We start from the raw sequence: 26,953 nt of genomic DNA, 5'->3' as shown, positions 1-26,953 counted from the left end.
AAGGTGGGAGAAGGATCTACCACTGTGGTTGTTCTTTGAATGCGTGGGATGGTGACGAGTGAGAGGTCGGCGGAGCGTAGCTGGCGGTTGGGGATGTAGGAGGAGAGCTGTCTATTGAGGTAGGCTGGGTCGATCTTGTGGAGTGCCTTGTGTGCGTGGGTGAGGAGCTTGAAGGATTTCCTCTTGTTGATGGGGAGCCAGTGCAGGTTTCTCAGGTGGTGGGTGATTTGGCGTGGCGTGGTACGCCGAGGATCAGTCGTTGTTTGGATGAGTTGTAGTTGTTTGATGAGCTTGGTCGGTGCTCTCACGTAGAGGGTGTTTTGGTAGTTGAGTCTGCTGCAGACGAGGGCCTGGTTGACTGTCTTTCTTGTATCTGTCGGGATCCATCTGTAGATCTTGCGGAGCATGCAGAGGATGTTGAAGCAGGAGGAGGAGATGGCGTTGACTTGCTTGGTCATTGAGAGCGTTGAGTCGAGGATGATTCCCAGGTTGGATGTGTGGTTGGTGGGTGTCGGGGCTGCCTCCAGTGCTGTTGGGCACCAGGAGTCATCCCAGGCTGAAGGGTTGGAGCCGAGGATGAGGACCTCCGTCTTGTCCGAGTTCAGCTTCAGACAGCTGGTCTTCATCAAGTCAGCGACAGCCTTCATTCCTTTGTGGAGGTTGGCTTTGGCGGTAAAGGGGTCCTTGGTGAGGGAGAGGATCAGCTGAGTGTTGTCGGGGTAGGAGATTATGTTGAGGTTGTGCGGTCGGGCTACGTGTGCTAGCGGGGCCATGTAAATGTTGAACAGCGTTGGGCTGAGGGAGGATCCTTGGGGTACGCCGCAGATGATCTCAGAGGCTTTGGAATGTAATGGGGGAGGCGGACACGATGGGTTCTGCTGGAGAGGAAGGAGGTGGTCCAATCCAGAGCCTTGTCTTGGATCCCTGCGGCGTGGAGGCGTGCTCGTCGTGTGTGGTGGCAGACGGTGTCGAAGGCGGCAGAAAGGTCTAGGAGGATGAGCGCTGTGGTCTCGCCATTGTCCAGCAGGGTCTTGATGTCATCGGTGGCGGGGATGAGGGCACAGGGCAGTCTTGGTGCTGTGGTTGCTGCTGAACCCTGACTAGGAAGGGTCCAGGATTCTGTTTTCTTCTAGGTATCGGGTTAGCTGTCTGTTGACGGTTTTCTCAATGACCTTGGCCGGGAAGGGGAGCAGAGAGATAGGCCAGAATTTCTTGAGGTCTCCTGGGTCTGCCTTAGATTGTTTGAGTAGGTGTTGATCTTGGCGTGTTTCCAGATCTCTGGAAAGGACGCGGTCTCGAGGGAGAGATTGATGACGTTGCGCAGGTGGGGTGCGATGGAGCTGCTTGCTCTGTTGAAGACGTGGTGCGGGAATGGGTCTGACGGAGAGCCGGAGTGGTTTGTGCGCATGGTCTTGTTGGTGTCATCGATGCTCAAGCTGGCCCAGAGTGGTAGATGGTGTGCGGAGGGTATGTTGTGTTGCTGTCTGTTTGGGCTGTCTGGGTGTTGAAGCTGTCGTGGATGTCTGCTATGTTCCAGTGGAAGAAGGTGGCGAGGGAGTTGCACAGGGCTTGCGATGAAGGGATGTCATCGGTGTTGGACCTGGGGTTAGAGAGTTCCTTCACAATGTTGAAGAGCTCCTTGCTATTTTGTGGGTTGTTGTCGAGGTGGTCTTTGAAGGAGGTCCTTTTGGCCACCCTGATGAGGTGGGGGTGGTTACGATGGCGTCCTTGTGTGCTGCGTGGCTGTCGGGAGTTTGTTCACTGTGCCATTTCTGCTCTAGTTTCCGGCAGGCTTGCTTGGAGGCTAGAGTTCTGGGGTGAACTAGCTGGCCCTCTTGCTGGTGTCTCTGTGTGGGGGTTTCTTCAGCGGGGCAAGGGTGTTGGTACAGTCCACAATCCAGCGTCTGAGGCTGTGGGCAGCGTCGTCGGTGTTGGAGGGTTCGGTGGGTGGGCTGAGAGCGAGGTTCGCGTGTAGTTAGTCTTCGGTGATTTTGCATCAGCAGCGGCGGAGGATCTGTTGGGTGTGGTGGTGTGGCCTTCTGGAAGGCGTAGTGGATGCAGTGGTGGTCGGTCCCGAGGAGTTCAGTGGTGTGGCTGACGGAGACGTGCGGGCTTGAGGAGAAGACGGGGTCGAGCATATGGCTGGCAAAATGGGTGGGCGTTGTGACGAGTTGCTTCAGTACGAGGTTGGCGAGGTTATCGATCAGGGCTCTGGAGTTGTTGTCATTGTTGTTCTCAAGGTGAAAGTTCAGGTCTCCGAGGAGGATGTAGTCGGTGGAGGGCAGGGCGTGCATGCCTGTATCTGAAACATGCTGTTCTAGCTGCTACAGAAGGAATTCTGCAACACTGACGCCGGTGAGCAACGCCGTCATCTGCATCACAGCTGTGAGCGCTGCTCCAACTTGCAAGGTAGACCCGACGCCGGCTGCCATGCCATATCGACATCAGGGAACGACATCGTAAGTCAGCCATATCCATGAGTGCTGCTCCAACTTGCGACATAGGCCCGATGCCTGCTGCTGTGCCGCATTGACTCCAAAGCCGACATCATCACGGAGCCGATTGTCGACGTGGGTGGTCAAGAATCCATCGTCATCGTGACATCTTATGGAACCGTGGTTTCGGCGCCATTGTGACGTTACCTCTTCTCCGGTCAGGAACCAACTACTCCCCTCCCTGCGCCAGCATCCAGGAAACGACGCATCATCTCGCCCAAATCAAGGAACCGACGCCGCAACGCGCCAATGACACCGCACCACCCCAACGTCATGAGCTGTCTTTGTTTTCGCTTTTCCAAGGTACTGTTTCGTGTGGGTCTGTTTTGACTCAGGGCCAGACACCACGCACCTCGCGGTAATCGCCATACTTTGGGATTTCATTGATCCTTACGTTCTGATAACTCCAGTTGGGGTTATCTGTTGCTCAAGACTGCTTTTAAGTAAATAACTCATTTTTGAACTAGTCCTACCATCTTGAAGAATTAATATTGATTACAATATTGTGGATTTTTGGCGTTTATGGTCTTGTGATAAGTCTATATAAAGAATACTTATTTTTATAAAGCCTGTGTGGTGTCCATCGGTAGTGTTTTCACTTTATTACTGTATGTGTTGACAAATGCTTAACACACTGTCTTTGTGATAAACCTGTCTGCTCGTGCCAATCTACCAGGGCGGTGAGCAGGGGTTATCCAGGAGTGTAATTCCCTTTCCCTGACTAGAAGCAAGGGTCCCTATTTGGTCCAATGTACCTACCTCTGCCAACTAAGGCTCCGGTTCTAATAAAGGCAATTTTTTGGATCTGGGAAGAGCTTTTCAATGCTATTCATTTGGGGGAATCCCAGAGTCTTGAATCATGGAAGTAAGCTACCTTGGTATTGATTTCAAAGCTGGCTGAGGACCCTAAGAAGTCAGATTTCCTTATTAAACACTGATTAAAAGGTGCCTACCAGTATTCTTACAAGCAGGGTGGCCCCTTTGGCCCCTCCGATTAATACACCCAGATCAGAAGGGCGTTCAAGTGGCAGGTCCATGAACTCGTACAACAACTCCTTGGGGCAATAGATCTTGCTCTTTCTTACATCGCTCCTTTGGCTGTATCTACATTGGATGCAGCCAAAGCCTTTGACATAGTCTGTTGGGAGTATCTGTGGGAGGTTTTGAAGCTATTGAAGTTCAGCCCAAACTTTATCTCCACCCTGCGTAGGCTGTATGGAACCCGCTCAGCCCAGATTCTACTCAATGGGGCATTGACTAAGAGTTTCAACATTTATAGTGAAATTTAGGCAGGGCTGCTACCTCTCCCTTTCAATATCTATATGGAGCCATTTGCTCAAATGCTCAGTAGAGAACTGCAAGTAATTCCATTCATGTAACTGGGTTTCAGTAATTAGATAGCCCCATATGCTGAGGATTTGATTATCCATATAACAGATCCAGATGCAAAGATTATAGATTTACAGATTTTAATTTTAAGGAAAGTGGTTTCCCTTTGGTAATGGATGCTGTTGGATGCTGTGGAAAGTAAGTTGCCAGCTCGTTTTTCGATCTGGGAAGATTGGATGCCAGGGTCGGACCTGCAATATCTGTGGCAAACATCTCCCAGGCTTCTTTATCAAGTTGTTAGACCAGCAAACTTAAAATAAATAATTTCTTTACACTTAACAGGATTTTCTGGTCTCCTTAAAAGATCGTGAGATGTGCTAAAAATCAGGTCCTGAGCTACAGAAGACGTGGCATCCCTGAGGCAAATGATGAAGAGATGTTCTTTTCTTTTCCTTTGCTTGCAGAGTTTTGGGATGATGGGAACAAGGTTTTAACAGGGATTTTTGTAGCCGTTATTACCGTCATTCTAAAATTGGTCTTATTTGGGACAGGGTTATTGAAATTCCTCTAATTCAGTATGGGATTTGTATTGTTTGGTATTTTGTGCCTATTTACTTTTTTGGTACTGTATAAACTCCTTACACATTGCCTAAGTTAAGTATGTCTGTGATGTGCCATAGGTACCAAGCGCTTGAGCTCAGGTTAGTTTTGTCACTTTTGGGGTTCACTCTGATGGGATAGTGTTATTATTCAGTGAGCTTGTTGACCTCCAATCTTAAATAAAAATTCATGTTAATACAATCATCCAGAGATGAAGGATTCTGTATTTACCAACAGTGGTATGCATGTGAAGACATCTGTTTATTGTTTTGAGGGAATCCAATTAGGTCTATTGAGGTGTGTTTGGATGTGCATTTCAATTGTAGAAGAATTGGAATTCATACCAGGTGTTGAACATCAAATGCAAGAACCTTGAACTCCAGTGAGGATCTGTTTTGTAAAGTTGGAGTAAACGTTGCTCCTCTCAGAAGTTTGAATGAACCTCTGTTTGCATGACCTGTTCCACATGTTGTATTCACAGCATCTGAAACTAAAACAGCTATTATTACCAGAATTGCATAGTAATTACGAAATGACCCTCCTAATGGCAAATAAACTCCAGAAAACTGAAATGGCATTCAAATCATATCAAAATTCATTTATTGAAAAAATTGTACACATTTACAATCTACAGGTGTATATAAAGGAATATAATGCAATAATGTATAAATAGAAAATAGAAACCTCAATATAATAGTAACATGCTAAAAAAAGTTATTTTTTACTGTCTCTTTTTCATTAAACCATATATGATGATGATGATAAACATTCATGAAACAGCATTTTACTTTACTCTGGTCTGTAAGAAATGTCACTGTGTTGGTCTTGCTCCTTATTACACTATAACTTTTAAATCTTACACTCCAACACTCTATATTAGTTAAAAGGCCCTAACTCAAACATAATTCTTACATTGTTTCTCTTTCTAGTTTCAGCCTCAACAGCGCTTACACTGTCTGCAAATCTAATGTATCCTCTTCTATGGGCTTTGGCACACCCACCAATTGACATTGGTTGTTATCTGTGGCATTCAGAAACGCTGACTTGTTCTGGTGCATTTCTGTAAATGTCCCTCCTCTGGGCTTTTAGCTCTCTTTATGGATCATTAACTCAGAGAACATTTTGGTTGGCCATCACACTGTACACCATGTGATTACCGGAATATAGCACGTTACAACTTGTGCTTTTTCAAGGCGGTACTTTACAACGTGGTTGTTACAGTGACTGCGTTGGTACCAGGCGTGTCATTACAACACAAGTCATTTCAACAACTTGCTTTAGGGGGCGTGGTAGACTTAGGAATAGTATTCATTACTATTCCTACTCCAGTTTGCACAACAGCAGGGAAGGTGTTGCACGCCCCCTAGAGCAGTCGTTGAAATGTCTTGCATTGTAATGACACACGTGGTAACAACACAGTCATTGTAACAACCCCGTTGTAAAGTACAGCGTTGTAAAAGTTGCATAGTAAATGTAGTTTCCCTGATGACCCCTAATTCCTCCTCCTGTATGGGCATTGCAGCCCTACAAACAGCATGGTTCACTCCCATGTCGCTGTTCCCAGATGCACGGCTCTTCCACGCTTTGTAAGTGCTCTTCGTTCACAAAGCTTTTTTTTTGTTAGCCTGCCTTATAGTGAGAAGCGTTTGCGTTTTGTTTACTGTGCTTCTCTGCAGACTCTTTCCTCATGAATGCTGCACTCATCGTTTGCTTTAGGTGGCTGTCCAGTAACTGTCCCTGCTCTCTCTCAAACTCTGGATTCTGTTAATTCTTGGTGTCTACCCTTCCTCCTTTAGTCTCGCAGAGCGACTGGAGCTCTCAGCTGACATACATTCAAGCTCCACATGTGAGTGCCTGCTTCTGCTGGCACTGAGCAAGGAGCCTGTGGTGGGACGCCGACCAACTGTTTCCTCATGGATGCTGTGTTCACTTTATACTTTAGGTGCCTCCGGTAACTGTCTCTGCTCACTCTCAAACTCCAGATTCCGTTCATTCTTGGCCTACCTCCAGATTCTGTTCATTCTGGACCTAACTCCAGATTCTGTTCATTCTTGGCCTAACTCCAGATTCTGTTCATTCTTGGCCTCTCCCCTTCCTCCTTCAGTCTCGCAGAGCGGCTGGAGCTCTCAGCTGACATGGATGTTTGTTTTGCGTGCACCAGGTAAACTGCCAAGTAATGCCTGTGTTATTAAGTTTTTGTAAAATCAAATCTAAATTTTCATGTTGTTGGGCTGATGACTTTTTAGTAATCAAGCAATTACAAATTCCACTTACCGATTTGCTATGGGTTTCGGGGAGTCTACTATGTGAGGAGTGCAGTATGCGATGGGATGCGTAACTGCACTCTACTACAGAACAGCATGTACTAGCTGTAGCTGTGTGTACAGCGTGTGTGTACAGTGCAATATGTGACCCCCACGCCAGTCATTAGAGATGTAATGTGAAGGTTTATGTGCTGTTCTGGTTTAACTAGTTTGCCTGATCATGCTTAAGTAACTTACTTAACCACATGGCTGCTAGGCATTTTCCCGTCCTGCGCTGAAGAACCAAAATTACCATTTTTGATGACGAGCTGGCCTTGTCGTCCGCGCACGGTAGGTAAGAGCCATGACGAGCCCAGCTCGTCATTAGCTTCGAAGGGGTTAAATGTTCCCTTGTTTGGTTACAAGGTGGATATTCATTCAGCCCTGCCAGTACATGATATGCATTGCCTAGTTCAGCAGATCATAAAACATTAGTAAAAAACATTGTCATTTACAATGCCAATTGGTCTAACTTTAAACCATGTGAGACTGATTGCATTGAATATGCTTGTTTTAATTCTATCGCCGTCCCAGTTAGGACACTTTAATGAAACCAAAATGCACTATTTGAACTACCAATGGCAAACTTTGAGTGAATTGAATGTATGGTTAGCTGTGATCCTTGGATTGTACAGTGCAAATCATTGAATCATATTTGTCTCACTTGTTTCTCCCTCCCATGTGACTTTAGATTCAGACCTTTCGATTACATTATACATATCATCCGATAAGCCACATAGCTCTTAAATTGGAAGTCTAAATCTGTACACCATCCAACTACTTTTTCTGCAATTTATTAACCCCCGTTGACTTTGCCCTTTGCCACAGTCTGCTAACACATTATTATGTCCCATCGAGGATTACTAATTTTATTTATTTGGTTGCAAGTTTTACATAAGTGCGTAATTTACCTATATAGATACACTTAATGATGTGCAAACAAGGGGGCATATTATCAAGGGGGTTTATCTCCGCTTTTGTGGCTTTAAAAGCCAAGAGAGCGGATATAAAATTATCTCCCTATTACCGAGCTGTCGCTAACACCAGTTAGCGACAGCTAGTAGGAGATAGCGATCAACTTGGGCCCCACTTTGCATGTCAGTGATATTTATCACTAATGACATGCAAAGTGGGCGTGCCAAGATGTTAGCGACTGGAAACAGTCGCTAACATCGCTATCTCCTATTACCAACTTTTGGAGATATTCGCGCTAAGCGCGAATATCTCCAAAAGCTAACACCTGCCCTGAGCAGTTCTTAGCCATGTTATCCAATGGGAGGTGGATAACATGGCTAAGAGCATTAGCTCGGTAATGCATGAATATCGCTGACTTTTCAGCGATATTCATGCATTGCGGATGATTTTTATCGCATTTGCGATAAACCTTGTAATATCAAGGTTTATCTGCGATAAAAATCGCTGCAGCTCAGCGGTAAATTTTTGTCTCTAACCAAGCAATAGCGATAATTATCGCTATTGCTTGGTAATATGCCCCATGATCCTTACTGCAAATAAGAAACAGCCGAAATGCTTTGTCTGACCACATTGGTTTTTTAACTGGATTCCAGAATAGTACCTCTAGAATACCAAAGTTAATATAATTTAGGAGCAGGTTGTCAGGTTTATAGGGGATTAAGTTAGGGCTTTATTTCAATTAGAAATATTTGTTCTTTTGTTTTTTAATTGAATATTTAGTTTGGCAATTAGTCACAAACATTGGTTTATTGTTTAAATGTTATTTTAATTATCTCAATGTATTTGGTGGTTTTTATATACATTTTCATGTTTCCATAGTTTACTTTCTAATCTATAGTTTAGTAGTGGATTGTTGGTTTGTAAGGGAATAGAATGGAATGTTATTTATATTATATATTTCATACAAATGAATGTAGAGGGTAATTAAATATATAGGCCCACATTATGATGCCAGGTCCCGACCCCTTAACCCGTTCGCCACGGGGCTAATTCCCCTGTGGCGCTGGGGGGAGCGGGGCGCGCACAGCGCCACGGTGCTTGTGATGAGCTCCACTCGTCACGCTGCACAGTGGTGCCGTGCTCTCATCATGACCACGCCCGTTTTTCAGAACACTCAGCACAGCGGGGGAATTAGCCACGCGTGTGAGCGCCTCACGTGTCATGACGAGCTCAGCTCATCAAGAGCACAGCTCAACGGTGCCTCATGACAAGCTGAGCTTGTCATGAGCACGGAAGGTGTAAATTAGGATGCAACTACACATGGTGCGGATGCATACTCCCATTTCTGTATGGGAGCTTGTACTGTGGCCGTAAACCGTCCTTAACATAAGGTCCCATATTGAAATGGGTGTTTTTGTTAATCACTGCACCGAGTGGCAGGCACCTGACAGTGCCTTTCACCCGATGCGGGGATTAACATAGGTGCACCCCAGGCCTCCAACCGGAAGCCCTGCTGGAAGCCTGTCAGAAACCGCCATCATTATCCCCACAACGTACGGTGTACATAGGGGAATATGAGGGGGTCTCCGGCTGGCTGACGGGCTCCTTCAGCCTGTTGGAAGCCAGTCAGTCCAACCGGTAGGTTTCAAATTTGACAGACTTCATTGTAATTAAGCTGTTGGATTTAAAACCAGTGATGTAAGTCGGATTGCCTCTGACCTGCAGTTGAGGACTTTCCGACTTATATCGTAATAGGGCCCTCAATTGGTAACTATGTATGCACATTATTTGTTATGTAAATTACCTGTTGTAATTTTTGCATTTTATATTTGTCATTTTATTACTATTTTAATGTTAGTACAGTTTAGTTACTGTTTCAAATATGCTTTGACCTCAAATTATTTATCTCTTCTCTGCTTTGTGCTATGATTGTTAACAGCTACATTTCTGAACACCATTTTACCTTTTGGAAAGAAAAGACTTTATTTTAAATATCTGCTACATATAATTTCTCCAGGGTACTTCAAGGCGGATTTTGCAGAGTTTCATCTAACACACAGCTGACAATCTGCACAGGTAGTAGGATGAGCTCACATGTGCACACTCATACCCACCCACAAGCACACACACTCACATGCATCCACAAGCACACACTCTCATACCCATCCTTTCACAAGCACACATGTACACTTACTCACACCCACCCATTCATTAAACACACATTCTTCCATACAGCCATTTACAGCACATGCCTGCAAAAACACATGCTTTCATGCATACACACATGTACCCAAACATTCAATAAAGCACTAGTTAGCTGCAGTCTAGAAAGGGCTTAAACTGACGCACCCAGAGTTGACTCTATTAGTGACCCTCCTCTGGGGTTCATCCCGCAATCATTAGTGCAGGATCCCAGGTACCTACGCATTTGCACGTGTAAAGCAGGTGATTGGTTGACTCTGACATGATGAGTGTCGGTCAGGCTGACCTTTGCTTACACTTTACACACTCATCAAGCTTTGGAAAGTGGGAAGCGCTGCCTTGGTGCCACTAATGACAGCTTGCCACCGCTAGAATGTAATGCCTCTAGCCTAGAGGTCTATTCTGCCTGCCAGTTCCATATACAAGGGAACAGATTAGTCTATTGTGCCTGTAATGTGAACAAGGTGTTTCATTTTTCCCTCAGCTGCCCAAGTGCCAATTAGTGAAGCAGAATCGTAAAAGAAATCTTTTGTGCATAAAGAGAGATCCTGTTGTGTAAAGTATAAGAATGAGACTCAGGAACATCCCATGCTGATTCACCGGTCCTTCATGATTTCCTTTACCTTCATAGCCAGACACAAAAATAATGTGCAATCTTTAATTTATTGCTTATCTGCAGTTAAACAGTCGTGATGGACCTTTGCCACAGCAGACAGCAGCACAGGGTTGCATTTTAAAAGCAGGGCATGCTCTCGTCTGGATTTATTTAATGACGAGGAAATATACTGTTGAGTCATTAATCACATGAGACCCCAGTCTCGTGATTGTCCTCATTTCAATGCTTCTTTTTAACAATGCAGTGCAAAACTAGATTTCATGTTAGAGAAAGATATGCGGGAGACATTCAAAAAAGGAAATGTTGAACTCGTAGCAGTGTTGGACAGGCCTTTTATTTCACTGGGCATTTCCTTAGTGGGCTGTAGCCATGGGAGCAAAGTTTTAAAAGCCAAGGGATGCTCCTAGTCTCTATGGCACTTTCCTCAGCTCCCAGAGTATTTCTGCAGAAGGGAAGGGTAGGCTTCAAGAGAGAGAGAAAGACAGGGAGGAGGGGGAAGGTAAAGAGAAAGTGATCAGAGAGGGAGAATTGAGAGAAGGAGAAAAAAAGAAACATGGATGGATGGAAAGGGAGACGCCCCACAAAGAGATAAAGGGAGCAAACTGTAGGAACACTTGTGTCATTGTTGATTTTGGTTTCCCAGTCCAGTACTAACCCTGAGATATTCAGCCCAGTTTGATCCCATTATGTGCCTGTATGTACAAGCTTTCATTTTTAGAATGAAGGACAAATAATCTGGTCAGCTTGTAAATGAGTTACCTCTTCCTGCGTCACTTGCAGATGGGTTATCTACTTTATCAAAGTCTGAATGCTATCATATTAAGTGCTCTTGTTGAGAAATTGAAGCAGTCATCATAAGGGGTCAGCTGACTTATAGGTGGTAGAAAGTCAGAATATCCAGAACTAATGAACTTGAGGTGCCTGAAATTATTAATAACTCTGTTGAGCAGGGGTATGTACTTTATCTTTCCAATATATTTTCTTTGTTTGCGGTCATAATCCTCTAAGTTTTATCAGGATATCCCAAATACCCTGTATTCTTTAATATCAGTTAATGTGCACAGTATAAGCCACTAAACAGTACTCCAATGAACAGAAGAAGACATGCTACTTTTTGTAACTCATGAATATTTTAAATATTGCGAATGGATAGCTGTGTCAGGCATAGGTTTCTAGGGCTACTATGGAAAGTTTATGTGACATTTTGCCCAGGTTTCCATTCCTCCACTACGTTATTTCACATAGCCTAAAGTTGTTCAATGGGGGAATGGAGCATGATGTGGAATGCACTTATTTTGCTCTGTAGATACCCTTCTCCAACATCACCTCCAAGTTTGGACGTGATCCATCTACTTTCCTCAGAAGAGTCACTTTTGCCCTACGCTGGCCTTGTGCGCCCCTCCTATATTTAGAGTATGCCCCTAGATGCTAGCCCACCGAGGGTTATTCCAAAGCAAGAAAACAGGATAAAGTCCAGCAACGAGCAGAAAGAGGCAAAATAAAGATGAGAAATGAACAGAAAGATCCTTTTTAGAGGAATGGAATGAGCCGAAAGGCAAAATCGAGGTCAGAAATAAGCACTAAGAAGCAGAATAGAGGTCAGAAGCGAGCAGAAAGAGGCAACATGGTGGGCAGAAGTGAGCAGAAAGAGGCAAATATAAGGGTTAGCAAGTGGCAGAAAGAGGCAGATTATGGGTCGGCAACAAACAGAAAGAGGCAAAATAAATGTGAGAAACAAGCACAAAAGGGCGGAATAAAGGTCAGAAACGGGCAAAAAATGCTGAACAAAGATCAGCAACAAGCAGAAAGATGCAATAGAGATCACAAATGAGCAGCAACAGGCAGAACAGGGGTCAGAAATTAACAAAAAGAAGCAGATTAAAGGCCAAAAATGAGCAGAAAGTGGTAGAATAGAGTTCAGAAAGAGGCAAACTGAAGATGAGAAAACAGTAGAAAGAGGCGGAATAAAGGTCAGAAACAAGGGGAAAGAGACAGAATAAAGGTGAGATATTAGCAGAAAGAGGCAATATAGAGGGCAGGAGCGAACAGAAAGGGAAAAAATAAAGGTCAACAACTAGCAGAAAGAGGCAAAATAAAGATGAGAAATGAACAAAAAGATGCTTTTTAGAGGAATGGAATGAGCCGAAAGGCAAAATCGAGGTCAGAAATAAGCACCAAGAAGCAGAATAGAGGTCAGAAGCGAGCAGAAAGAGGCAAAACTAAAGGTCAGCAACTAGCAGAAAGAGGCAGAATAAAAGTCAGAATGTAGCAGAAATAGGCAAAACAAAGGTCAGAAATTAGCAGGAAGAGGCAGAATAAAGGTCAGAAGGGAGTCGGAAGAGGCAGAACAGAGTTCCTAAATGAGCAGAAAAAGACAAAATAGAGGTCAGAAACAAGAAGCTAAAGGCAAAATAAAGGTGGAAATGAACAGAAAGAGGCACAATAAAGGTCAGCAACGAGTAGAGACTGGGAAAATAAAGGTGTGAAACAAGGATTAAAATGCAAAATAAAGGTCAGCAATGAAAAGAAAAGGGCAAAATAAAGGTGAGAAATAAGTAGGATAAAGGCAGATTAATGTGCAGAAGGGAGGAGAAAGAGGCAGAATAAAGGTCAAATCCATGCAAAAAGATGCAAAATACAGGTCAGAAGTAGGCAGAAAGAGGCAAAGTAACAGGCAGAATGAGCAAAAAGAAACAACATAGAGGTGAGAAACGAGCAACAAGAGGCAAAATAGAGGCGAGAAAGTAGCAGCAAAAGGCAGAATAAAGGTCAGGAGTGAGCAGAATGAGGCTAAATAATAGGCCTAACGAGCAGAGAGTGGCAACATAGAGGGCTGGAGCAATTAGAGAAGAGGCAGAAAAATGAGTCAAAAACCAGCTGAGAAGACACCAGCCCGAAGGCATAAGAGGGTAACAGACTGAAGGCAAGCATGACAGGAAGACCGTTACAGAGCGGTAGATCACAAGGAAATGCTCCTGCATGCCCCGTACCATTTTATGCTGCACACCCATTAACAGACCCCCTCATACACACAGATGCACCCACTCACAGACACAGTCATGTGCCCACTCACAAACCCACTCTGAGAGTATCTGTGAAGGGGTGAGTGAGTCTCTGACACTCATACAACCACTCACAGATCCAGTCAAGCACTGGTTTACTTACTTACAGATCCACTGAGAGACTCTCACACACTGTGCATTTTGAAGGCCATGCAAATGTTTTTCTCAGCAATTCCATATTGAAAACCAATCTGAAGTGCTTCTTATAAGTGAACGCATTGTAGATATATTCAAGCGCAAGGTATATTTGAATGTGACAAGTGAGTTCTTTCTTGTCCTGTACTGGTGAGAGCAGAGTCCATGGTTCTCCCTTTAAATGACCATGAGAATGGAAATGTATAAATCACTTGGAAGCTTTGCCCGTTTGGCCCCACCCACCTTAGTAGTATGCAGAGGTATTCCTCCCTTTTGCCAGGATGAAGGCAGCTTCACAAGTGGCTCCCCAGTGCATTTCACACCAATTTTAGTGAAGAATTGAGGAATATGAGATCGCCACCAAACAAATAAGCCCTGTTTCATATAGTTAAGAGGAAGGACCCTTGTTTGGTGGAGATTTACCTTTTTCTACTCTTGTCATCTTCTCTAGATTTCTGAGTAAAGACGCACAAGGAACAATCACATTGCTAAAATGTACACAATGTCACTGATGGCATTTCCTCATACTTCATTACACAGCTGTAGGGCAGAATATGTACTGGACATCAACCCAAGGAGATAGCACTTAGTGCTCAACCAGTATAAAGTACTTCACTTGGGTAAATATTTTGTGGTAAACTGTGGACTCTTTTTGGATAAAGGGGCAGGTATGGGTACATTATGGCCAAGTCACTGACACAGCAACTGACACGCCCATATAGACACTTTGACACCCACTCATATACTCAAGCACCTCACACACCCACTGACAGACCTCCTCAGACACTGATACATCCACTCGGAGACCCACTCAGTCACTCACACACCTACTCACACAGCCATTCATGGAACTACTCAGACACTCTGATGCACACTGATAGTCCCACTCAGACATCCATGTACCCACTCACAGATGCACTTTGACACTCTCACACCCACTCACAAAACTCACAAAACCACTCGGGCACTCATACAGCCACTAACAGAACTACTTCACAGACCCATTTGGAAATTCATGCACCCATTCACAGACCCAGTCAGATATGTAACCCACTCACAGACCCACTCAGATGCTCAAGCACCCACTTACAGAACCACTCAAACTCTCTCATACACACTCACAGACCTATTAAGACACTCATGCATCCACTGAGCCACTCATGTACTAATTCGGGCACTCAGTCTCAAAGGTTACAGTTGTAAAATAAAATGAAAAAAACTTAGACATTCTCTTAAAAATCCAAAGATTACAGGGATGTTATAGTTAGGAAATAGATTTTTTTTAAACAAAGGTTACAGGAGCTGATCCACAGAATTACACTCACTCACATCACCACAGAATCTCTGATACACTCACTCACACACCCTTTCACATAGCAATGCAACCACTCACACACCCACTTATCCACTGAGCCACTCACACATCCACTGACTCACACACACAGCCACTCTCTTATCTATACACCTACTCAAACAGCCACTCACTCACCCAGCCACTCACATAGCCACTGACTCACCCATACAGCCACTCACACACCCACCTATTCACCAACGAAGCTACTCATACATCTAGTCACTCCCCATATAGCCTCCCAACAGAGCTACCAGCATAAATACTTACATACCCACTCACGCTTCTCTACAATCACTCACACATCTGTTCACTCACCCATTCTGGCGCACACACAGACACTCACTCTCCAATACAGTCCCTCACAAATACCGCCCTACACACAGCCACTCCTTACCCATACAGCTACTGACTCACCCATTTATTCACCAATACAGCCAATCACATAACAACTCACACACAAATACACACAGTCAGATAGCTTTTCACATAATATATGTTAGAAATAGCATCACACATTAGTAATACACAAATTATACTGATTTAACTTTTTCCGGTATATTAGTATATATGTTTACAACTCATAAACTTTGAGAAAACACTCACAATCACTGGATGATGTCAAGAGTTATGTCACTGACCATGTCATGAGTTAAGTAATATGTGAGGTCAGACGCACTGCATTGTGGGGGCATACATCTGAGTTATAAGTGACAGACTGAGTCCATAAGTCTCTGAGATGGTCTGTGACTGAATGTAGGAGTGACTGTAGGGGTGTGTGAATGGGTATATGACTGTCTCAGTTGATCTGTGAATAGGTGTAGGAGTGTCTCAATGGGTCTGTGAGAACATAAGTGAGTGTGTAAATCAGTTTGTAAGTGGGCGTATGAGTCTCTGAGTGGGTCTGTAGATGTGTGCGTCACTCTCTGAGTAAATTGTAAGTGGGTGCATAGGCACCTGAATGGGTATGTGAGTGAGTGGATGAATATCAAAGTGGGAATGGGACTGGAAGTATAGGCATGAGTGGATATGTGAATGGGTGTATGTGTCTGTGTGAGTTTGTGAATGCGAACATGAGTGTGTGACAGTGACCAGCGAGTTTGAACAAATATATATTTTTTAAATATATTTTACCAATATTCACATGAAGATTGGTCAAACAACACCAGAGTTAAAGGCAAGCCAAAAAAATATTTTCCTATGGAAACTGGGTCCTTACTATATGGACCTACTGGCAACCGCCAGACATTGTGGCTCAATACCCTGGAAGCACACATGACTCCTATATATTTCAACATAGTGGCATACACACCAGTCTGCTCAGGGGTGATTTTGGCGAAGGACATCTGCTTGGTAAATATATACAATGGCCTAATGGCAATGCATAACTGTCACTAACACTTTGCTCACTACCCTGTAGGTGACAGTGCATATGCCATGCGAGACTACATATTGACACCATACCTTATTTCAGTCACCCAAAATGAGCTGAGGTATAATGCAGCGCTCATTGCCACACGAAATGTCATTGAGCGCACCTTTGGGCTGATGAAAAGTCGCTTTCGCTGCTTCCATAAGACTGGCGGAGCTTTGCCGTACCAGCCCAAGATCTGCTGCAGAATTGTGGCTGTATGTGCCATGTTGCACAATATTGTTACCAGGTGAGGCATACCCATTGAACTGACCGACAGTGAGCATGAGCAGGACAACCAGCAAGGGCCACAACTACAACCTGCACATGTGGCAAACTCAGTAGAAGGGTGAACGGGACGTGCAGAAATTACACAGCATTATTTCTGAGGTTAGAAATGATGAGCCACAACACAGCATGTTTGAACTGTACTGTAGTTACTTGCATTAAACCATGTTGTTGTGTTAAAGCACACATAGCAGGTGTAAAGTAGCACAGCGATTGCACGCAGAAAAAAAACAATACCTCATTTTTGGACTTGGATCACGGTCACTAGTATGGGATTGTCAATGGTTACCTCACCATGGTTGAATTGGTCTGCGAAGGTTAGTCTACCTCTTCCTACCACGCACTCCCAAATGCCTTTCGCCAGCATCGTCTGCATCCCTTGTGGAGTCTCCGGAAGATGTGTGCTCCAAGTGGTGCGCCTCCTGCAAGTGGTGACTGGCACTGACAGGCTACTGAGGCTGGACTCCTCCTCACTTCCCTCTTACCAAGTCACATTGCTGCCCCCATCAGTAGCAGCCTGGATTTGTTCCACATCAATAGTTACCTGGACCAATGCCCTGGCCACATCCCCACAACAATGGCTCATTTCTAGCTTCATGGCCATGAACTGATGGGACAGCAGTGCATTGTTGGTGCTCAAGCGGTTGTTTGATTTGGTGTAGCCTTCTAAGCGCATCATTAATTGGTGAAGCCTATTACTCTAAGTCACCTGGCCATCCTGCATCACCCTGCTCAGCCCCTGCATGCCCACATTAGACTGCCTGTTGCCTTCCACCACAGCTGTTGTGAGTTCTCTCACACAATCACTCATGACTGCAATGTTTGTTGCCATTTTGTTGTGCCTGCATTGACCTAATGTATTTTGCCTACAGGCATTGCACCCTCAGCATCTGGCTCTCCAGCCCACCCCAGACATTTGGACTTTGGTCCTCCTGCAATGTGATGTGTGCCCTTGACCTGTGCCTCTGGCTTTGGATTGTGCTGCTCCGGACCTGTGACTGGGGTGTCGTTGTGGGGGAACCTTGAGGCTGGCTTGTCCCTGGAGCTAGTTCACGATCATCCTCAAGTCCCATCAGCTGCAGTGGTGGAACTGGGGCCATGCATATAGTGGGGGCAGGGGCTGTGCTTTGTGGGGTCACAGGTGTTTCCACATCTGCCTCAGCCAGAGTCTCCTGTGTGTCTCCGCATTCACTTTCCCCAGAATCTCCTTCGGCTGCATCTGTGATGTTAAACAGTGCAATGTTAAGTTGTACAGGGGTGTATTTCCAGGCAGTGTTGCTGGTCCCCCTCCAGTCTAGATAGCCTCCTTCAACCTGTCTGCAACCCTCTCCTCGGCACGGTTGTGCATGTCGTACCACTGCATTCACATTATTCTGGATCCTGAGCCTGATTGTCCTCTTCTCTGCCTCCGGTACCTTGAGAGACAGTTTTCCAAAGAGCTTATCATGGCTCTTCACATTCTCCTCTATGAGGTTTTCAATTTCTTCCTCACTGAATTTCAGTTTGCGTTTTCTTGTTGATGCACTCTTGCATGGTGCTGATGATTCCATTATTTGGCACTCGACAGGTCTGCAAGCCAAGACGTTGGTTATCCTGCCCTGCTCCTGCACTCAGTCTCCTCCTCTCACTCTCTCTGGACACTGAATGAAGCATGGGCTGGATGACTTCCTGGTTGTGATGTCATCAGCATGCATCAAAAGCAAAGCACTATTTGCGATTTTGCTAATTGCGATTTCACTAATTCCGAAATCACTATTAGCATGCACGTAAATAGGTATTTCTGTATTTGCACATCGCTATTGTATTATCACTATTTGCAATTGCGATTTTTAGCGATTCGGGTATGAATCGCAAAAACGGTCATGCATTGGAGATAGCGAATTCTAAATAGCAAATCTTTAAAATTTGCTATTAAGGATTCGCTATTTCTGAGTTTGATGCATGTGCCTCTTGGTCTTAGAATCAAGGACAGTGTGAAATATGTAATTTAAGAAAGAAAAATATTCGTTTTAATAATTTTAGACACAAGGCACTGTATGATTATGATTTGGTGTATCTGTTGACAGCTAAAATCATTGCACTTATGCACATTGCATTTTCGAGTATTAGGCACTTGCACTTGATGGATTTTGTCACATTGATTACAATACCAATGTTATAATGTGTATGTATTGTGCTCACTTTAGCTTGCATGATTTTGCACCACAGAGGATGAATAAACAAGTGCTCTTTACGCTGGGTTTTGCACAATCAAATATTGATTTGATATTTATGCTGAAATAACTTATTGCCACTTGGAATGGCGATGAAGCCAAAGATGTGATTGTTGCATTCAGAAGTATATCCTGCATTTTGCATTTTTATTCTACTGTCTAAATAATATGCATTTGCCTTCTTTATTTGGGCATATATCTGGATTCTAACTAAGGCTGAGTGAAATAGAACTAAAAGGTTGATGACAACAAAGTCAAACACAAGCATCATAGGTGCGAAATTTGAAAATGATTGCTGCTCAATGTAAAAAAATCATCAATGTTATAAAAATCTAATAGGATACATTGTTTGAATTGAATTCAATGTGACCTTTTTATTTTTGTCACTGTTTTATTTATTTATTCATAACAATATTAAACAGTTTATGTTCAAGCCGTGCAATTATACAGGTTATATGTGCATCGTATTTTCAAATGTTTTCAATTGACAATATTTTAATGTAAGTCCAGATTGAATAAAGAAACAAATATTCTTGTGAAATGATAAAACAGCAAATGGTACTTTTGCACAACAAGTCATTAGAATTTGAGGAGGTTTAGCTAGCACAAAATGGTGTCAGGCATTTGTTGAGAAAAAGACCGCCGAGACGGTCCAAACACGTTACCCTAGCCATTAGCCACAATAAAGCTGTTTGAAGTGAGTCTGAGCATGTCCGAAACAGTTTGAACACAATAACTGGTGCGCTGAAATATATATAGATATATATTGAGAGAGGCAGCGTTATATACATATAGATATAGAAAATAGAAGCCGGGACCTCTGGGTGGTTCCCAAGTTTAGTTGGAGAGCAGCTCCTATATAGACCAACACCAGCAGCACTATCTACTTACCTCAAATGTCCATTTTTCTAGCATAGGTTTTAGGCATAGGATTGCTGTCCACGGACAGCTAAGTGCATGGCAATGTTGCAAGTTTTAGTTAGCTCTGCTAACTGTAACTGGTGAATTTCAGTTTTTTTTTGCTCAAAACGTTAAAGTTGACACTGACATACTCACCTAACTATAAGGTTAATGTTTGTTTTTTTAAGGGAATTTCTAAGGTTTTTTTTTAAAGAAACGAATACAGATCTTTTTATTACACCTAAATATAATGTTACTTTAACCTTGATTTTTTTCAGTGAATTTCTATTTTAAATTTATCAGTGGGGAAGGGGGTTCACAGGGACCACCTTCCCAAGCCTTATAAGACCCTTGCGACCCCATCACCCAGGACCTTTTGTTTTCAAATAGGGGGCGGGCGCAGTGAAGTTGTATATGTGAGCAAATACATTTCTGAATGCAATTTCAGGTTTTACCAATCATGTACTCTAATTGGCACTCATAAATGATGCTACTTGCTTCCTCTTCTTCTTTGGTAAACATGCAGCTTTGTGAATGGGCTATTTTTGTCTGTAAGAGTGCTTTCAAAGCAAAACCTGTTAACTGCACAACGAAGAGAAATGATACAAACAACAGTGAAAAGCAAATTAAATTCCTGGAAAGAGCTCATTTAAACATGTTTTTAAGCCCTATGTATGAATCATCTCTTGTAAACAGAGTACTGTTGATAAGGGTTAATAAATTCGAAACAACACCAAACTAAATTTTATTTCATTTCCATTTTTTTAATCCAAACTTGTCACTTTTTTCCAGATACGCCCTTGTTTAACTGGGGAAATAGATCTTCACCACATATGCAAAAGATGTTACTTGCCACTCCTTGGACACACTATTGAAATTACAGACTAGTGTAACTTACGTTTAGAACAGATGACACATTTACTGATGAGAGATTAGGTTTAGGTTTAGGAATTGTAAAGTGCATGGCTACCCTTGGGCATCCCAGCGCTGATGTGAAACAGGACAGGCAGATGTTCGCGCACGAGTTTAGGGGAAAAGCCATCTTTTTAGTCTCTTTTTGAAGGCCGATTCGTTTTCAATCAGTTGGAGCTCTGGATCAATGCTGTTCCACAGTTTAGGTACCAGATGTGTGAATGACCTTCCAACCCACCTAGATCTCTTGGTTCTGGTAGTATTCATCAGAAAGTTAGATCCTGACCTGAGGTGGGATGGGGTGAAAAGTGTGAGAAATACTTATGTTCCAGAATAGGGCCTCTCCCTTACATGACTCTGTGAGCCAGGCATATGGACGTAAATTTGATCCTGTATTGGACTGGGGGCCAGTCAAACTCCCTAAGGGAGGGTCTGGCTAATTGGTGTCTGGGTATGTTCAGAAGCAGTTGTGCAGCTGCATTATGTACCACTTGAAGTCTGTTTGTGACGTATTTGGGAGAACCAGGATAGAGAGTGTTGCTGTAGTCAAGCCTTAGTACCACCAAGGCCTGCACTACCGTCTTCCTGGACTTTTCTGGGAGCAGGGACAATATTATTCTAATCATATGAAGTATCCCAAAACAGGTACTTGACAGTTTTATGGACTGGACCTCCATTGTCAGAATCTGGTCCAGCCGCATTGGTCCGAGTTAAGGGAATCCGAGATTGAGACCACTAGTTGTGTGTCATTTGCATATTTATTTATTTATTTATTTATTTATTTATTTATTGGCATTTTTAAAGCGCAGCATATACCCTGGGGTGTCTTGGCGCTGATTAATTTGCCGGCTAGATGTTAAGCTGCCTTGCTCAGACCACTATTCTATGCCTAGAACTTATTTATTAAACAGCCAAGTTTTCAGTTTTTTGCGGAATTGGAGTAGTGTGGGACATGCTCTGATGTCCTGGGGTAGAGTATTCCAAAGTTTGGAAGCTGCCACCACAAACCGTCGGTCTCCCCACATCACAGTTTTGGTGCGGGGTACCATTAGTTGGTTGCTGTTGGTAGAACGCAGATGGCGTGTGGGTTGATAAGGTCGTAGATGGTCTTTAAGGAACTGCGGGCCCTGTTTATGTAGAACTTTGTACACAATGCACTGAGATTTAAATCTGGCTCTGTTCTGAATCGTCAGCCAGTGTAGTTTAGAAATGGCGTTGGATAGAGGAGCAAACTTAGGAATTCCCAGAATAAGACGTGCTGCTGCGTTCTGTATGGTCTGCAGTTTTTTTATAACTCTTACTTGGGCGTTGATAAAAAGCCCATTGCAGTAGTCTAGGGATGTCAGGACTAGTGAGCTCACCAGAGTTTTAATGGCGGTGGTAGGAAGATAAGGACTTATCTTTCGGATCATGCGTAGTTTGTGGTGGGCTATAGAGGCCACTTTGCTAGCATGGTCCATGAAATTTAGATGGTTGTCAAAAATTATTCCTAAGTTCCTTACTTTAGTCACTGGATTAGGGGGGGCACCAAAAGTTTGGGGCCACCACGAGGCAGGCCATTCTGGTGAGAGTTGTCCAAAAATCATTACCTCGGTTTTTTCCGAGTTAAGTTTTAGGCAATTCGCTGCCAACCACTCACCTAGTTCTGTCAATCCTCTCTGGAATCTTTTAGCTACCTCCTCTCCATCACCCCTTATAGCCAGCACCAGTTGCGTGTCGTCCGCGTAGGAGGTTAGGCTCATCCCATGTGCCTTGATGACTTTGGCCAGGTCCGACACATAGATATTAAAAAGTGTCGGACTCAGGGATGAGCCTTGAGGTACCCCACACGGTTGTGACAATTTGGCAGATTGGTAGGGGCCAAGAGTGACAGCCTGCGTTCTCTCAGAGAGAAAGGAGGCGAGGAGAGCTCGTGCCGTGGAGGAGATGCCTATTTTTCCGACACGGTCGACCAAAATACCATGGTCGACCGTGTCAAAACCTGCTGAGAGGTCCAGCAGTACCAACACCGCTGTACCGCCTTGGTCTCTTATTATTCTTATGTCTTCGGATGCTTTAATAAGGGCAGTTTCAGTCCCATGGTATTTCCGAAAACCATACTGAGTATCATCTAACTTCTTGTGGGTTTCTATATACTCAGTTAGTTGTAGGTTCATGGCCTTTTCCACCACTTTGGCCATGAACGGGAGGCTGGCGATGGGTCGGTAGTTTTTTAGTTCTGACTTATCGGCTCCTGGTTTTTTTAACAGTGGTTTGAGCAGTGTGGTTTTTAGATTAAGGGGATATATCCCTGAGAGCAGGATGGAATTGCAGACTTGTGTCAGGACTGGTATGATTGAGTCCATCACCTGTAAGAGCGCCGATAGTGGACATATGACATATGACACGATGGAGAGGCGAAAACTCTTGTATTATGTGGGCCAGTGGGCTAAGGTATTTAGTAATAGTGTCGGGCTTAGGGAAGATCCCTGAGGGACTCCCCAAGGTGCTGAGAAGGAGCTGACGTTATTCCGGCCTCCATGCATTGAAAGGATCTCCCACTTAGGAATGAAGCCACCCAGTGGTTAGCTGTGCCTCTAATTCCAATTTCCTCAAGCCTTTGGATCAGTACTCTGTGGTCTACCCTATTGAACGCTGCGCTTAAATCCAATAATACTAGCGCAGTGGCTTTCCCTTGGTCTAAAATGATTTAACGTTTTTCTGTGACCAAAAGCAGTGCTGACTCCATGCTGTTTTGGTCGGAATCCCATCTGGGTCTTGTGTATGATGCTATTGTTTCTTCCAGGAAATGTGAGATCGTGCTGTTCGAGTGTTTCTCTGCAACCTTGCCTAGGATGGGCAACAGTGATATTGGGAGATAGTTAGCCAAAGCGGTAAGGTCCAGTTGTTTTTTTTAGTAGGGGTTTATTTATGGCGTGCTTCCATTCTTTGGGTACCTTGCCATTTGTGAAGGACAGAGTGTTTAGATTGGATAGTTGGTTTAAGACAGCTCTCCTGCCCTGGGCAAGAATATGGGGTGGGGCCTGGTCTAGAGGAGAACCGAATTTGATATTCTGTAACAAGGAGCCCACCTGTCCTTCACTCAGTTTAGGGAAGGATAAAAGGGCGGGGGAGGTGCAGAGTCTTGCTTGTTCTACCTTCCTTGGGAATTTTGGGGTGCTGTTGGGGTCCTCCGGGGTTGATAGTGTCTTGATTAGAATACTTACAAACATATCTTAAGCATTTATCTCCCTCAAACAGACAGAAAGGCTTAATATATATATATGCCGGACTTTGTATGGGCTGGTTTGAGCGGGAGCATGCCTGGGGACAAAACGCGGCAAGATGGATGGAACATGTTATCTTCTTGGGCAGGTACATCGATGATTTTATCATGCTCTGGGTTGGACCTGTCCCTGACCTAATGTCCTACTTTGCCTATTTGGATGACAATCCATTCAATGTCCGTTTCACAATTAATCACAACAAACAGTCAATCTATTTTCTGGATATTACTTATTTCATTCAAGATAATTGTACACACATTCGTACCCACCGAAAGACCACTGCCTGCAACAGTACATTACATTATGAAAGCTTTCATCCCCAACACGTTATTGATAACATTCCCTATGGGGAAATGATCCGTATGCGAAGGAATTGCAGTACAGAGGAGGCTTTTCTCTCAAATCTGAGGGATACATGAGGAGCGTTTTTTGAATAGAGGATATCCAAAGGATACTCTAAACAATACACAGAAAGGTAATGAAAGTACCAAAAAAAACAACCCCAGTAACTACATCATACAAAGGCTCCACAAAAATGCCAATTGTCTTTAGCACTCAATTCAATGACCATAGCAGTAGGGTTTAAAATGAGCTTTGAAAGCACTGGCATCTACTGTTGGACATACCAGGCCTACAGGCCACCCTTGCGACAAGACCTAAAGTAACATACAGAAGGGGTAAAAACCTACGAAATGTACTATGCTCAGTAACATTATGACTCTAAAACAACCAAGCTGGCTAGCCTCTACAAATAAAGGTTTTTACACATGCAAAGATTGCAATGTGTGCAAGCTAGGAAAGAACAAAACCAAAGACTTCTGCTTCAATACCAAAAAGAAATATACGATAGAAGATCTTATAAACTGTAATTCTAAATATGTAACGTATATATTTTGCTGCCAGTGTGATAAAATCTATGTGGGAAGCATCAAAAGGGCTCTAAAGACACGAATACAGGAGCATGTCCGGGCACTGCGCAATGGGGATCATAGATACCCACTTACGTACCATATGCAGGAAAACCACACAGCAGAAGAGAACTTTTGGTTTATTGGAATTGATCATGAGCCTGTGCATCCAAGGGGTGGCAATAGGGAATTGGCCCTGAGAAAAAAGGAGGCGGGCTGGATATGCGGATTACGCGGTGTTGAACTGGGTCATAATAGAGAGGATGAACTACACTTTTTCTTGGATTAACTTGACAAATAGGGAATCCCGGCCTCCCCCCTAACCCTTGGCCAGCTTTGGGTCTAAGTCACTCTCTGAAGAAGAAGTAATTAAGTAATTCAAAACTGAATTATTACTAAGACAGACCAGAAAATGGGTAGGGGTAATGAACTATCTATGTCAAGTGCAAGTAGGCTATTGTAATACTATACATCCTTAATGGGCATGAATTTCCATAGCCTGTTACTGATTTATGATTGAATGCATTTTCCCTCTAATCTGCCAAAACAAATATGGGACCATGTTCTTGTACCTTAATTTTTTCTGGATATACAGGAGTGATATCTTATAGGCATCGTACAGCTATGACTGCATGCACCTCGCTCTTGGGTAATGTTAAATATACGTGGAACCAAGCCTTGTAGTTCCTAAAATTGACTAACAACTGGCAAGGGTACAATGAATCATAGCCTAAAATATGTGATCAATCAACAGGAATATTTTATATCTTCTAATTACATGCACCCACCAATCTGTTTCTTGATCTGGGATTATATGCATGTCTCCTTTTTGAATACACATATGGGATCATGTTTGTACGTTAAAATTGTTATTATGCAGATGAGGGATGACCCTGTTGCATCTATGAGTTAGACTATACGTATTCCCCTGTTTATTTGCTAGATAAATAAGGGTTCATGTTTGTACATGACTGTTTTTTAAAGCTTGTCTTTTTTACCCATGAGTGATCTGCTTTGTATTTGCTTTATGTATATTGTGCAGTGTTATCCTAAGTGTCTGGATGTATTGTATCAATTCTACCTCTCATCTATATTCTTAATTTCCATTGAACCGATTAGACTGGCTTTACCCTTCCAAACCCATCTGTTTTTAGATTCCATTCTCCTAGGAATTATTATAGTGTCTACAATGATTTCAGCTTTTTCTTTTTCTTCAAACAGTATGGACACTTTGTCCTATGTTCAAGCGGGTACATCTTCGGCTCGGTCCTGCCATGAGGGAGTTTATGTTGCTCATATCAAACCTATACGTGGATACTCTCGTTCATACAATTAATGACGATAAGATGGCTGCCGCTCTCTCACCTTTCCCCTTTTGTTTTTACACTGCAGCCTAATACTAGCTGGTGATCTCTTTAAGTGTATAGTCACCTAATGCTCCGGTTTCACTAGATCACGGTGCTTGATTATAGTTTGTTACGTTCTCTGGCACTTTTTATTATGTAATATATAATCTTTGGAGATCTTAAACAATTTCGCTGCAATTGCAAGGACGAGTATACTTTGGTTGACTGTCCATTTATCTCTAATCTAAATGCGCTATGGATCAGTGGATTATAAGATTTACATCTCTTTTGCTCTTCCTGTTTACTAGTCGTATAATACTATCCACTATAAGATGGCCGCCACCTGGGCTTGCAAGGTAATATAACCTAGCACGACCTCCCTAGACCCGCAGCTCACAGGTTTAATCATTTGCCCGCTACAGCGCGCTATTTAAACAAAGCCAGAGTACTTGGTTATACTCATTACTGGAGGACTTATCGTGGTTGCTGCTGGGTGGGTTTTGACACTGCCGGTCGTTACTGTTAAATTACGGTAAGCTGCACACCGGGATTCCCTAGTTTTACACTGGGGTGGGGAGATTGCAATCACCTACCCTTAACTTAACTATTTTGCCAGCTGCTTAAATTTAATTTTGTTACCTTGCGTGAGGATATGGGCACTCTTCTTATATACCTTCCATTAAAAACAGGGGAGAGATGTT

At 43.5% G+C, this 26,953-nt stretch overlaps 1 protein-coding gene across 1 annotated transcript in view; it reads right to left on the bottom strand.

Moving 5' to 3' along the window:
* The window catches only part of TMPRSS15 (transmembrane serine protease 15), a 1,377,509-nt gene that overhangs the window by 1,289,411 nt on the left and 61,145 nt on the right, over window positions 1-26,953 (bottom strand). Inside the window, exon 2 of the mRNA XM_086934040.1 lies at window positions 4,769-4,914. Within this exon, the coding sequence (XP_086790166.1) occupies window positions 4,769-4,914 (146 nt within the window). The remainder of the gene's footprint in view (window positions 1-4,768; window positions 4,915-26,953) is intronic.

The sequence above is a fragment of the Lissotriton vulgaris genome, chromosome 8 (assembly GCF_964263255.1).
Source record: "Lissotriton vulgaris chromosome 8, aLisVul1.2, whole genome shotgun sequence".
Taxonomy (NCBI): Eukaryota; Metazoa; Chordata; class Amphibia; order Caudata; family Salamandridae; genus Lissotriton; species Lissotriton vulgaris.
This window is presented reverse-complemented; position numbering and strand designations above follow the sequence as displayed.